Here is a 13,825-nt window from a genome sequence, read left to right on the forward strand (position 1 = left end):
CAGCCCACAGTTCCCCTCAGCCCGCCATTGTTCTCCCCCCACAGTTCCCCTCAGCCCACAGTTCCCCTCAGCCCGCCATTGTTCTCCCCCCACAGTTCCCCTCAGCCCACAGTTCCCCTCAGGCCGCCATTCCCTCAGCGCAGCACAGGCAGAAGGCGAGGGTCGTCGTGAGGCGTTTATTAGTGACAGGCCAGCGGCCGTGGTTGCCCCTGGAGGGGTAGAGGCAGGAGGAGGACTAGTTGCAGTATTTCTTGGTGTCCAGCATGTAGTGTGCGGGGTTGTAGGGCGCCTTGGCGAAGCAGATGGCGGCGGCGCGGTCGCAGTTGCAGATGAACATCTCGCAGGCGTCGTTCTGGCCTGGGGAGAGAGCAGGAGTAGTCAGAGCCCGCGGCTCCCTCCCTAGGCAGAGCGGGGACTCAGGCAGGCGTTTCACTGCTGCTGCCATTTTCGGGGTATAGATGCTTCTCCCCGCTAACCCTCTGGCCCCAAATCTGTGTGCTCTGGCTCAGCAACCTCCTTACTCCTTCCTTCCCCTCCTTTCCTGCAGTTCTGTTTCCCAGCCCATCTTCTGTTCCTCTCTGTTCAAGAGCCCCATACAAGCTCCACCATTATATTAGAAATGTCCATCAGAAGCTGTGTAATGCTTCCCCAGTTAGCATCCTGATCCTGTAAATATGGCCATTGAAGGGAATCCCAGAAAAGCACTACAGGGACTCAGTCCCCTGTAGAGGGGACAGGCCTCCCTGCCCACTGTGGTACCCTGTATCTTCCACCACCTTTAAATTGTGCTGCACGTGGAGAACATTCACTCCGCTGCCTGCGTGAGGTGCCCCGTTTCTAACACCCAGCCCCCTGACAGAGACTCGCACTGCGCCTTCCTGCCACAGAAGCATCAAGCGTAAGGATGGAGCAGAGTGACATGGAAGTGGACGTACTGCTACACGTAACCCTGCCACTGGAGCAGCTGAAGCTGTAGGACTTTGTATAGGGGTTGTCCACGATGTGGTTTTTGCACGCGTCTAGTTTCTTTGCCTGTGTGTAGCACCCATCGTGTGTTTGACAGCACCTGGGAAATAAGGAAGAAAAGGTCAGAAAACACCAGAAACGCAAACTCAGCTGACCTATAAGACACGTAAATGCAATAGTATTACTTTGACAAGGTACTGAACAAAAACAAAACAAAAAAAAGATACCCAGTGATAAAGAGCAGACACGAAGGACCTCAGAGAGACTCAGTTCTGCTAGCTAATGGTCCAAGAGGTGTCTGGGACACATGTACTTAGTGGAGCATCTTCACAGAATTGTCAGTTGGGCACAGGGAAAGCAAAAGACACCATTTCCCCTACGCTCCCCATCAGTGCCTGGTAGCTGAAGAGCTAATAACAGGTGACACAGTTTGCTGCGTCTTGTCTGTTAGTCTTGTGTGATCTCTAAACTGCCCAAGCCACCTTTTAGCATTCTGCAGCTCAGCCCTGCACGTGTTGATGGTCACGCACCGGGCAGTGGGCACAAAGCTGTGTCTGGGCTGCTTGCACAGCACTGCTGCTGCAAAAAAAAAATGCTGGAACAAGTGCAGTTTAGCTGCCACAGAAAACAGAGTTGTTGGGATTATATCTGATCTTAGTAATAAGGTGTCAAGGTGTGATACTACACAACCTTTTTTCCTTGAGTCAATTTTGACAGAAAGCTTCATTCAAAGCAGCCAGAGAGCTTTGTGAACATTTATAGTCAGGGCCAGCTAAGATGAAGCTGGTGTGAAGAACAGTGAAAGCACAGCCAAGGAAAGAGATTTGTAAAATCAAGAGTTTCATAAACCTGTCAAGTTCATCCACTGGTGTCCCGCTGCCTCCCAAGCCGCAGAAGCAGCCCCCAAAGCCGCAGAAGCAGCCGTAGTCAGCATATTCCAGCAGAGGACGGCTGTTCGGGAGAGTGCATTTGATCATGCTGCGAAAATCCCACATGGCCCGGGGCGAGACAGCAGCACTGGCTGCGCCCACTGAGAAGAGACAGACACAAAGGTTAGAGTTAGGCATGGGGTTACCAGTCCGGGGGGTGCTGGGGGGTGAGTGCCGCCTACACACCGAACAGCAGGAAAAGCAGGGCCAGGAACTTCATTCTCAGAGGATTTGACAGAAAGTGGTGCTAGAGGAAAGGCGGCTCGTATATATATATATATATGATAACCTCACCTTGACATGGGTCTGAGATAAACAAGCTGATATTTATGTTACTACATGCAGATGTCTTCCATCAGAGGCTGTGGGCAGCAGGTTGTGACATGGCCAGTTGAAGGTCAGGGCAGTTAAATCTCTGAACACCAGGGAGGCAAATATTTGCCCTCTAGGTTTTTGCTCTTATATTAATGCTACTATTAGAAGCCAGCTTAAAAATCTGGATATTTTTAAGGGCTCTCTAATAAAAAATAGTAGCAGTTTGGTAGTTATGTTGGAAATTGCTGGCACACTAATATCCATCCTACTAATACTGGCATAGAATCATAAAGGTTGGAAAAGACCTCAAGGATCATCAAGTCCAACCATCAACCCAACACGACCTAACCCACTAACCCATGTCCCGAAGCACCACATCGACACGTTTCTTGAAAACCTCCAGGGATGGTGACTCCACCGCTTCCCCAGGCAGCCTGTTCCACTGCCTGATCACTCTTCAGTGAATAAATTTTTTTCTAATATCCAGCCTAAACCTCCCCTGGCACAACTTGAGGCCGTTTCCTCTTGTCCTATCATCCTCTTATTATGGTATCCCACTTATCATTAATCCTGTATCTCTCCACGGATTCTCCTGGCCTAATTCAGAGAAGAAAGTACAAGTCATCCACTCACCCCAAATGGCCGTTTGGCATGAGCTGGACAGAAGAAAGTTCAAGCTGTTTTTTCCTTTGAAACCATACAGGAGAAGGAGGTACTGCTAGGCAAAAAACAGGAGCCAAGCAACCTGGAAAGCCTCTCTATCTGGCTTAAACAAGGAACAGTGTCTGTTTTTACATGACCTTAAGGGAGTTCCACTTGAAATGAACTGGGCTTAGAGGCTTCAACATAGATAGCAGACTTCAGTACCTTCGACAACAGTTTTTCTTTCCCCAGCACCAAAGTAGAACCCCGTTAGGCCCTTTGGTTCTCTCCACTGAGGCATGAGGTGAGGTGGGAACCTTGAAAGAAGATAAAAAAATGGATAAGTAAAAGCTTCCTAGAGTCAGCCAGGTGCAAGTGCAAAATACCACGTGTGTATCCAGACCCCGGGGGCTCTGACACTGTCAGGACCACAGGTTTGGCATTTTTACACACTCAAGATACATATCCTACACTGCTCACTTGGCAGTGAGCGTCTGCATTTATTTCTAAAGCACCAAGCAAGCCTTCAGTTTTTAAGAGCAGAGGAAGAGGCAAACCCTACCCTCCCGCAACTGCTTCATATACCACAGTGCTTGTTAAGGAAAATTAGGGTTCAGCACGCTTCAGTAGGTTCAAATGCACATTTCTATAAGGGACAATAAGGACATCTTCCCCATCATAGTGGATGAAACTGTGCCATGGTGCTGATAGTATCCATAGGATGTTGACATATCTGTAGGACATCTAGTTAAAGGCAGACATGCTGGTGAACAATGAGAACCATTCTGACTTTTTTGATCTCTCACAAGCTCTCTGATTCTCTGGGATTCCCCACTCACACGTTAGCTAAAGCCAGATGCTGAGTTACAGATTCAAGATTCTCACGTCCTAACAGCGAGAAGATTGAATAAACATTAAAGGTTCACGTAAAGGGCAGTGTGTACCACAGTTCCAAAAAAAGGTTTTAATCTTTTGCGCACAGATCAATCTGCTGACTTTCCCTTCAGGATCCATTTAAGTGTTTTTTCTCCTTTTTGGCCACCTTTACTCTTTTATTATTTCTCTGTAGTCTTACCTGGGAACCTTAAGATTCTGTGGTTCCTTTTTCCTCACTCCTTAATGTCTGATTTATTATTGATGTTGCCAAGAAAACTGCCAATAAATTGGACCTTTTAAGTCAAAAATAAAAAATATCTTGGATTTCCTACATTTTAATTCAAGAAGAGGATCACCAAGTGCAGGAAAGCGAGCATGTGACCATTATAAAAGTGCCACATGAGAAAAATCCCAGCAGGGTAAAGATTTTTCCACCAATGCTATTTTTTGTTTTCCCCCAGCCTGTGCTGCATACAAAGCCCCAGGTCCTCCGTATGCTTGTGAGGGCATCCCAGTTTACAACTGGTTCCTGAACTTACAGGCTTGAGCCTTAGATAATTTTTAAGAATTCTCTATAATTAAAGACCTACTATTTCACAGGTAGAATTCACCTTTCTCTTGCAGCGTTGTCTGTTAAGGACTCTTCTTCCCTTCCCATCTCCACATTTTACTTTCTTAGATCTCGTCTCCTTGATCCACCGCAGTCATTGAATCCAGAGCATCTGAGACAAACTTCTAAACGCCACGCTATTTCCTCCTCTCTTGAACCTACAAATATCTGTACAAAACCTCTGTAACGTAGAGAAGAGACACGATCTCTATTAAAACCAGGTCTGCCTCACATTATAAACTGGGCCACTGCCAAAGTCTGGGAGCAGAACACAGAGGCAGAGCCCTGCCTGGGGCTTTCATCCTAATGGCAGGATGTGACTCCTGCCAGGTCCAAGTTCACCTGAAATCTCCATTTGAAAACCTCCCACCCCCAAATAATGACAGAAAAGGACAGTTTTCAAATAATTTATTAGGAATTTAAAACTGAAATCTGGAAAAAGGGTTACAGGAGTGGAGAGAACAAACATTGGAGTGTAATAACTTACTGGCTTAAAAACACAGCTTTATTTCTTTTAAAAAAAATGCCCACCCTGAAACCGGAGCCCCAGCCTCCAGGCAGTGGCAGCACTGGCCAGAGAGTGAATCACAGCCCAGCAGCAGCACAGCTGGCCTTGGGTGTCTGGAGGGGGCACGGAAGCAGTTCAGCGCATATACCATGAGGGAGGAAAGCGCTGTCCGCAGACCCAAATTTGAAGTATATAGAATAAAAATAAACCCAATAAAATGCAGCTCTTCTTTAATTAGGAAATATTTAAAAAAACAGACATACAGACTCTTGTCTCAGTAACAAAAATTATTGCTTTGTGTTTTCAGTACTAATCTGTTAAGTATCCTCTTACCTAAACAGAACTCTCCAAACGCATCGCCCAGGTCAGGACAAGCTCCGGCAGACGGGGGAGGGATGAAAAGAAGTGCCCTGTGAGCACTGTGGCCCTCCCAGTCTTTTCCTAACACCCCTCTCCCTTACAGGGGCTCAGTTTGGGGGAAGAGAGGGAATGATTTTTAAAACTTAAGATGAAGCTGTTATTTCCCTGGGAAAAGAGTTTGGCTGCATCTTAATAAAAGGCTTAATCACCCCCCGTAACAAGGTCTTTGGTTCACTGGCATCCAGACCCAAACCTGCCCCGTGCTCTCCTGCTGGAGCCTTCCCCTGGCACAGCGCTGTCAGTGGGTGCCCGGCTGCACCAGGGGAAGCCCAGGCAGGTTCTGGAGAAGGGACCAGACCACCCCCACACAGGACAACAGACAAATTTCCACAGTCTTTCAGAACAGAGTAAAGCAAATGGGAAGCTGCAATTCTGTAATTCATATAATCCCTGAGAAGCCCTTAACCCGCCCCCAAATCACCACCCTAATGCTTTTCTCCCCCGTTAACGACTCCCCAACCCAGCGCCCTGCCCTTCAGAGAAGGACCACCCAGATCTCCCCCTGGCCATGGCCGACACCCCTTCCCATACCCTCGCCTCCGGAGGAGGATCCCCTTTCCCCGGAAATCTTGATGAAAGCGATAGCGTTTGGAGAGTGAATTCCTTTCAAAGTAACCAAGACAAGCAGTGGCGGTAAAGCCCTTTACCTAAAGCCAAGCCAGAGGCTGGCACTACGGAGCCCAGTGATGGAGTCTGTACATCGAGCGATTGGAAGCAGCTTTAACCCGCTCAGCAAAACAGCCGATGGCTGGTACGTTTCATCCCCGCCCCCACCCCCCCCTTTCATTTCATCAGAGGTCTTAAAATCTTACAGTAAAAGGTGTACAAAAAAAGAACGGAGTCCTGTCAGGATTCTGCTGGAGAGTATTGCTCACACTGCGGCACCAAGTCCAGGACCTGGAGCTGCTCCTTGGAGCCAGGCTGCAGGCAGCAGCCAGGTTCAGCTCGCGATATTTACATATTATACAGAGGAAAAAGAAAACCTCACGTAAAACTAAACCTAGGAAAAAAAAAAATCTTTCAGCTGTAAGGATAGTGTTTTTCATTTAGCAAAATATACATTTGTTTTGTTCCATAGCGATGTCCAACGTTTTCAGATCCTTGGAGTTTCACACTTTTCAAAGCCTCACATTTACAAAACAGAAACAATTAAAAACAGTTTCTTTAAAAAAAATAGAAATACATCAGTTCCTCTCAGCCTTTGCTCTCTCTGTGTCTCTTTCTTCCCTTCAGAACTGCATTCTTGTTACATACCGTGCTTTAAAAACACTGACGACAACAACAACAGAGTTGAAAATATTCAAAACAGTTTCAAAGCCAAATAAAAATACTCCTTAATAAAAACTACCTAACACAATCACAAAGCCAATTCATAAAATATGTCTACTAGCTCGGGAAAGAGCAAACAACAAAAAGAAGGGGTAGCCCCCAAAAAAAGATAAAAAAATAAAATAAAAAAATAAAACTAACAGCTAATAAAATAAATAAAAGAAGAATCGGTGGGCTGGGGGCAGGGAGGGGGAAGCGTAAACCGTCGGTGGTTAGTAAGAAAGCGAGATGATCTCCTTGGGTTCAGTCCAGTGTGGTCTGGTCAAAGGGAGAGATCAGGGCAGGGCAGCAGGAGCCTGGCAGCCAGCCGGCAGTGTGCAGTTTGATTCAAGAAAAACGTAACCTTGGCTCATCCCCCGAGGCTCACCAGATCCTCCAGCCGCTGTCCTCTGTTAGGTCACTGGGGAATCTGCAGGACACAGCAGGGGAGGGAAGGGAGAGGATCTAGAACAACCAACAGATTTTCTCTTGGGTTTTATTCCAGTGTGATTTGACAGAAATACTCGATACCCAAACTTGCCCCAACACAGACTTGCTCTGCATCTCGCTGGCACAGCAACGGGGCATGGCAGGGATGCTCCCATCTTTAAAGGCAATGTGCAGGCCTGGGAAACAAGGCCCCACATGCCATGCAGCCTGCCTGCCCGGACCTGTGGCACTCCTGGCCCCCACAGGCCTGTGACGTAGCGGGGTCCAGCTGTTTCTGCAGCACTCAGCTCACTGCAGCCCTGCCAGGCTGCCACAGGCCCCTGCCTGGACACCCTTCCCTCCAAGTTTTTGCCCTCCTTTTTGAAAAACTGGGTTGTGGTTGGTTTTTTTTAATCTTATTTTTAAGCCAACTAACTTCAGACACGTTTGCAAAGCAAAGAGATCACCCAACAGTTCACTCTTAGGCCCATCTGAGGACCAGAAACAGAACTGATCAGACTCAGATTTCCCTTCTGCCTTTCTTATCCCAGACAAGAAGGGGAAAACCTCACTCCCCAGAGACAGCAGTCTCGGCAGCAGTGAGAACAACCAACTGCATGGAGGAGGCTTACCCAGCCATGTGGGTGAGCCAGGCTTGTCTCTGAGGATCACCACTGGGTTGTGGTTCTGACCAACGACACAGACCTTTCCTGGTCCTGTCAGTGCTCCCATTTCCTTCCCCTTTGCGCCCAGACACTAAGTGATGTCTCCACGGCACTCCCAGCCTGGGGAGCGTAAGGTAGAAACCCAGCCTGCCAAGCCTGTGGTGCAGAAGAGAGCCCCAGACTGGCCACAGAACTCCTCCCGCAGGCTGGCTCAGGCTGGCAAGCCTCGCAGCAGCATCCACAGCTCCTGCCGAGAGCCCAAGCACAGGGGCCAGCTCAGAACTTCACTCCTCTCGTTACCCGATCCTGTTTGAAGCTCTCTTACCTCCTGCCTCCTTGGTCCCCAGCTTCAGTGATACCCATTGGTAAAAGCTGTTGCAATCAAGGGACCCTGTGAAGAAAGAGTTCAAACCCCACTCTTAAGAAAACAGAAGAAAAGTGAAGGAGAACTACTACCACAACAAACTCAGTCAGGGCCCAGATGCTGGGAAAGCCAGATTCAGCTGGTGCCAGGTCTAAAGAGCACATCACCCTACAAGACACTGCATCAGGGCCAAGACAGGCTCTTGGAAAGTCTGGGCCAGGTCAGGGAAAGGTCTGGAGATCCGGACCTTGAGCGTGGCCAGGGAGAGCCAGCGAAGCCCAGGGACGCAGGCTCCAAGTGAGCTGCTGCATCCTGAGCAGGCTGTCCGCAGCCTGGGGCTCAGTGGTGGCGTGGCAGATGCCAGAAAGCAGGCTGCGGGCTGAGAGGGGGCCACCCTCCACTGCCCTCCTCCATCACCACATGGAGATGCAGCCCCTTCCCTGGCCATGCCACTCTCCATCTTCCTTCCCCTGCAGGAAACCCCACAGGGCCCACTCACCCCTAGGCTGTGGCCAAAGCCGGTGCTCGGGGCTGGACTGGCAGCACTGATGTAACTGCTGACCCCTGAGTCCTGGTTGGCGGCTCCGTAAAGCTCTGCCATCGGCCCCGGGCTGGTGGTGCCCAGAAATCCACCGGTGCGACTAGGGGTGGAACCTACAGGAGGCAACAAAACTACAGAGTGAAGATCCTAAAAATGCAACCCCGTCCCACCCCCCTCCCGCAGTCCATCGCAAACCTCGGTGACAGGACACCGTGCTGGGGAAGAAAGTGGCAGTTACCTGTCCCTCGCACCACAGCTGCCGCAGCTGCTGCTGCTGCCATTGGTCCATACGCAGTGAGGGGAATTGCTGGAAAAGAAGGAACAGGCGTCTCAGGGGCACTGTGGCTACACAGGAAACTCCTCAACAGGAGTCTTCATTTCCTGCTGCAAAATACCAGGCTCACACAGACATATCGGCTTAGTGCGTCCCACAGGACATCCAAGGATGACAACAGGGGAGCGCACAGCCCTTCTGCACAGTGACCGTCTGGGGGAACTCACTAGCCATGCTCTGCTAAGCCCACACTCTGGAGCAGCTGAGGGCACGACATGGAAGAGCTGAAGTAGAAGTGGGCAATTTCAGATGTATCCTGTCGCTACTTAGCTTGCAAGATGCAGTTAATCTGAAGCTACAGATCCAGATATTGGCTGTAAATGTGGAGAAATGCAGCAGCTGGCAGCTCAGTGTCCTGAGGCTCAGCCCCTCCTCTCTGTCCCTTGGTACTATTCTTGAATAACAGTTTAATAGCCTCTTTCTCCCTATTTCTCTACTCTGTTCAAGCCACACCATCTTCCCCTCTCTGAGTTTTGCTCCTGAACTGCTCAACCCCTTGCTGTTCATTGCAGAAGAGCAGGAAACATATACCTAGGGAGCAGGAACTAGAAATGGCTCAATTAAAACAGTACGTCTTAATTTATACGTCCCAGTGCTAATTCCCAACTCCACTGCCACAGGCATCCGGCCCTCGGGGCAGGAGGCATCTAGCCAGTATGTTTCTCTTTGCCCTTAAAATGACTGGGTCAGCATTTCATGCTTGAATGTGAAATTCACTGTGATTCTGTTTAGAGCACCATAAAAAGAGGTCAGAACAAATCAATCGCGTTAAGGCTGAAACCCAGACTAGCTTATAAGGGAATATTTAGTAGCAGGCTCCAGCCTGTTTCAAGCAAACGTCATATGAGGCTTATATCTGGGTTAGCCGCTCATTACAGGCCCTGGGCCAACGTCAGCATGTTCCTGCTTCGCATCATCCCCAAAGATGCTGTTCCAGGGAGGAAAGGCTGCTGGCAGCCACCCTCCTGCCTCATCACTGCTTCGAGTCCCTAACACACAACCGAGCAAATGTGGTTTTACTGAGAAAGGAGGCCAGGTCTTCTCAGAAAGACTCTAATTCTTTTTCCAGCAAAAACCCTTCTCGCTTTTGCAGTCTGCCCACCGAGACGCCAGGTTTGTGTTGTGATGACAGAGCACCTGCGTGTTCGCTCCCTGTGTGCTGGAGCAATCATCCCTGCCTGTGCCATCCCCTTGTCTCAGTTCCACTTGCCAAGCCCATCGAGCGCAGCCCATTTATGCGCACGCATCCACTTGAAGGCACAAGGGCCCTCGAGCTCTGCACAGCTCGCTGGGCCTTTGTAGGAACGAAGGGGGCCCTGCCCTTTGCGGGACCAACTCCAGCCTATACACGGGAATCGCAGCTCTTGACCCAGCCAAGAGGCTGCACAGCGACTGTTTAACAGTAGGTAAGCGTAACGGGAAGGGAAGAATGCCACAATCCCCAGCTGGTACTTCAGCGAGACACTCAGGACTGTAAGCCAACGTGGCACCCAGCCAGGACAGCAGCATTAATAACTTCTTGTTGTACAGAGCTCTGGTGCACCCCAGCCACCAGTGACAGCCAGGCCCTGGGCGATTCACCTCCACTAGGAAAAGGCACAGTGCAGCCACGGGTGGACCTGGGAGGGAAAAGCGCTTTTGCCAAGTCACCAACATTCCTCTACGTATTTCATGGGTTTTGCTGAAATAAACACAGGTAAATAAACAACTGGACCCACATGTCCTCTGCTTGGCAACCAAAAGGCTCAGAGGCGGGGGTCAGGTGCTTATACGGTTGCATACATGGTGTCACAGAAGAGTTTTATTAAGAGGGAGCAAGGATTTGGTCTCCCCCTACTCCTCAGGGCAATTTGTTCATTGGTGGCTGCCAACCTCAGCATCCTCAGGAACAGAGACTCCCCGAGGATCGACACGGTTCTGTGCCACAGAAACACCCTTTCAAGCCTGTTGGTACTGATAGTTCCAGGAGAGCTTCTCAGGAAGCTTTTCCACACCCCCATTGCAGAGATTCAAACCCTGAAACAGGTGGGGGCAAGGAAGTGCTGGAGAGGAGGAACACCACGGAAATGAGATGGCACATGGGAAGCAAGGTGCTACACAAAGCTGCTTTTCTACGACAAAAACCATGGACATGACAGAGCTGGGGAAAACATGGCCATGGAAGGGAGAGTAGACAGAAGGGAGCATCACCCAGAGAGAACACACTGCACACAACCCAGGGGCTGAGGATCCAGAGGGTATTTGCTGTGAGGACACTGACCCAGGACTAGTCTCTGGAAAATGGTCCTCTGCCCTCGTTTCACTCCACAGTTCCCTATGAGCACTGCAGGACTTTGTAGAGTCCCACCATGCTGACTTCTGCCTGGGAAGCCTGTGTGGGAATAGCTGGGGAGCTGCATGGAGCTGGGAGAACATTCCCTGCAGCCCCTCCTGCGTAGGGAAATGGAATTAGAGCAACCAGGAGTGCTCCCACACCCTCTCCCTCCTCCCAGCACTCCAAATCTCGTCCTTGCAGCAGCTCAGGTTGTAGACCTTTGCGAAGTCACCCTGCTCTCTGCAGTTTTTCGTATCTGGTTTACACCCAGCCTGGGGCAAGGAACTAAAAAAATGAGGCAAGCAGCAGGAAATGCCATCTAAGGATTAGATGCCTTCATTTGGTGTGACCTGCGTTGCCCTTCTCAGAGGCAATACACATGGCTCTGATTGCCTCTCCATCTTTCCAGCCCTGGCCTTGGATGGAGCTTGTACAGATGGAAGAGGAAATAAGAAATGTTTCCAGTCTAACTGCGCCAGGCTGTGGAGCAGCAACACCACTGGAATCACCCAAAGCCCCCTTCTCCCCTTCCAGCTTGTGAGTTTAGGAAATGAGCGGGACTGACCTGTGAGCTCAGGGAGGACGGGGGCACTCGGGAGAGGGGTCCGCTCTACACGGAACTCTAAAAACGAAATGCAAGACAGCTTAGGAATTCATCAAACGCCCCGAGGGAGACCCCGCAGAAAGACGGTAGCAGGGTCTGCTAGGGGAGCAGCCTGCAGCCAGACTGCGACCAGACCAGTGTCTCTTTAAACTAATTTATAACTGGTGCTGAAAGATGCTGGACTCCTGCCCTGGAGACTGAAAGGATCTATTTATCCTCAGAATACATCTGGCCAAGGCAGGGCAAGTGCAAGTTTCACTGTGCAGCCTCAGATCTGCCCTGGAGCACCGCCCTGTGCCCCATCCAATCTGGCTGCCACGCCAGTGGGTGCTCGGTTCATGCCACACTTTATCTGGACACAGGTTTACGATGAGGCACTTGAAGCCTCTACAGCTGAGAGCCATAAACTGGATTCATAGGGAGCTTCCAGACAGCTAGGAGGCAACAGCAACTTCCAGCCACAGTCAGTCTGGGCTCGCCTCAGGCAAAAAGGAAATTTCCCATTCCCAGCCCCTAACATCAAGACTTCATATATAAACCATCACACTGAGGGATGGAGCAAGGAAGGGATGCTCAGAGTTGCCACTTCTCTAGAAAATAGCAAGATAGTCTTTTCTGTGACTGTGCTCTGCGTTGTTCCCTTGCCTAGCAGAGAACAGGAGGGAGAAGAGGCCCCAGGGAGCTCTGAGCAGCTGTAGCACAGGAGGTTCCAGCCATTGATCGCAGAGTCCATGTTCTGAGCATATAGCAGGGTTGGGAGCTTGAAACCACCCAGTTTGCACGGGATCTGCAGCCCACCGGCCCAGCAGATGTTTTCTGGAGGCTGTGAGTGGTCCAGGTGTGTTCAGAACACAACTATAGCATTGCAGGCACCTGCATTTTGGGTGCCTAGGAGTTCCCTGGCCCATGGAAAGCCATGTTTTCAAATTCTGTGCTACTTTCAGAGCAGTGGCAACTCTGCTAAAGAGAGACAGACACACACAAAGGCAGCGAGACAGGCAGAGCTGCAGGGGCCCTTCTGTGTCACAGCAGCAGCCCTATGGAGGAGGCTAACATAAAGGGCACCAGAGCAGCCTTGGGCTTTTCCTGCCACTGGAGTTCGAGGATAATCCTAATGAAGGACAGGCTGTTCCCACCTATTCCAGGGCTTCTCCCCTCCCCCTTCTACATCCGTCTCCAATTTAAATAAAGACCAAACAGGGGAAAGGGTGAAAGGGTCACAGATCATGCCAGGGACTCCCGTCACCTGAAGGCAGACCAAAAAACTGAGCAGGGAGCACCACTCACCAGGGAACTGGTAAGTGTAGCCAGGTGCAATGCCAGTGTAACTTCGACTCGCGTAGGTGGCAGCTTGGAAGCCTGGATAACCTGAGGAAAGAGAAAAGAGCTTTGTTACTGCAAGGGTCCATGTGCTCAGTGCCGGGCTGCAGAAACCCATAGCTCTGCAGACTAAAGCTTTCTGATGCATCAGCCGGATTTACGAATAGGAGATCAGGGAGGTGGGGGCATTTGAAGAGCTGAATAGCTCTGAGTCACTTTTGCACTAGGTGAATGCAGGCAGAACACTTCTTCCTGGCACTGGGCAGGAGGACAATTCCTGCCATTCCCGGGGAAGCTGACCACCTCTATAGAACAAGCCTGTGAGAGCGAAGGGCACTGACTCAGAGACGAATATTTGATTTGAAATCTCACAAGACATGAGTATGTAGACTTCCCAATGACTCAGCTTGAGCCTTGCTGCTTTAGAATTCAGATGGCTTAGAAAAGGCAAAACGCAAAACCACAGGCTGGAGATTTATTTTCCTTCAATAAGTCAAGTGAAAACATTGGGGAAAAAAATGCCCTTTTTGGGGTTTTGTTCAGTGACTAACTGCTACTCGGCAGGCTTAGCAAGGAGAGCTAGGCTGAGTACACCCTGCCCAGCAACACCAGTGAGGATCTTCAGCAAACATTGTGCTCTTGGTTTGGCTCAAGCCTGGCTAAAATGAACAGAGGGAAAG

At 50.0% G+C, this 13,825-nt stretch overlaps 2 protein-coding genes across 2 annotated transcripts in view; both read right to left on the minus strand.

Moving 5' to 3' along the window:
* Nucleotides 1-235: 235 nt before the first annotated feature.
* Nucleotides 236-2,115, minus strand: PLA2G1B (phospholipase A2, group IB (pancreas)). The gene is made up of 4 exons (XM_010087347.1): nucleotides 2,082-2,115; nucleotides 1,816-1,996; nucleotides 936-1,066; nucleotides 236-357 (listed from the first exon to the last, which is right to left on the minus strand). The coding sequence occupies exons 1-4, from the start codon at nucleotides 2,113-2,115 to the stop codon at nucleotides 236-238; spliced, it is 468 nt and encodes a 155-aa protein (XP_010085649.1).
* A 4,415-nt stretch (nucleotides 2,116-6,530) lies between these two features.
* MSI1 (musashi RNA-binding protein 1) overlaps nucleotides 6,531-13,825 on the minus strand; it is a 10,956-nt gene continuing 3,661 nt past the window's right edge. The window contains exons 4-9 of the mRNA XM_010087346.1: nucleotides 13,113-13,193; nucleotides 11,787-11,843; nucleotides 8,812-8,880; nucleotides 8,532-8,686; nucleotides 7,994-8,059; nucleotides 6,531-7,004 (exon numbers count right to left, since the gene is read on the minus strand). Of these exons, the coding sequence (XP_010085648.1) occupies nucleotides 8,018-8,059; nucleotides 8,532-8,686; nucleotides 8,812-8,880; nucleotides 11,787-11,843; nucleotides 13,113-13,193 (404 nt within the window). The 3' untranslated portion in view covers nucleotides 6,531-7,004; nucleotides 7,994-8,017. The remainder of the gene's footprint in view (nucleotides 7,005-7,993; nucleotides 8,060-8,531; nucleotides 8,687-8,811; nucleotides 8,881-11,786; nucleotides 11,844-13,112; nucleotides 13,194-13,825) is intronic.

This window comes from Pterocles gutturalis, unplaced genomic scaffold (assembly GCF_000699245.1).
Source record: "Pterocles gutturalis isolate BGI_N339 unplaced genomic scaffold, ASM69924v1 scaffold6956, whole genome shotgun sequence".
NCBI classification, from domain to species: Eukaryota; Metazoa; Chordata; class Aves; order Pterocliformes; family Pteroclidae; genus Pterocles; species Pterocles gutturalis.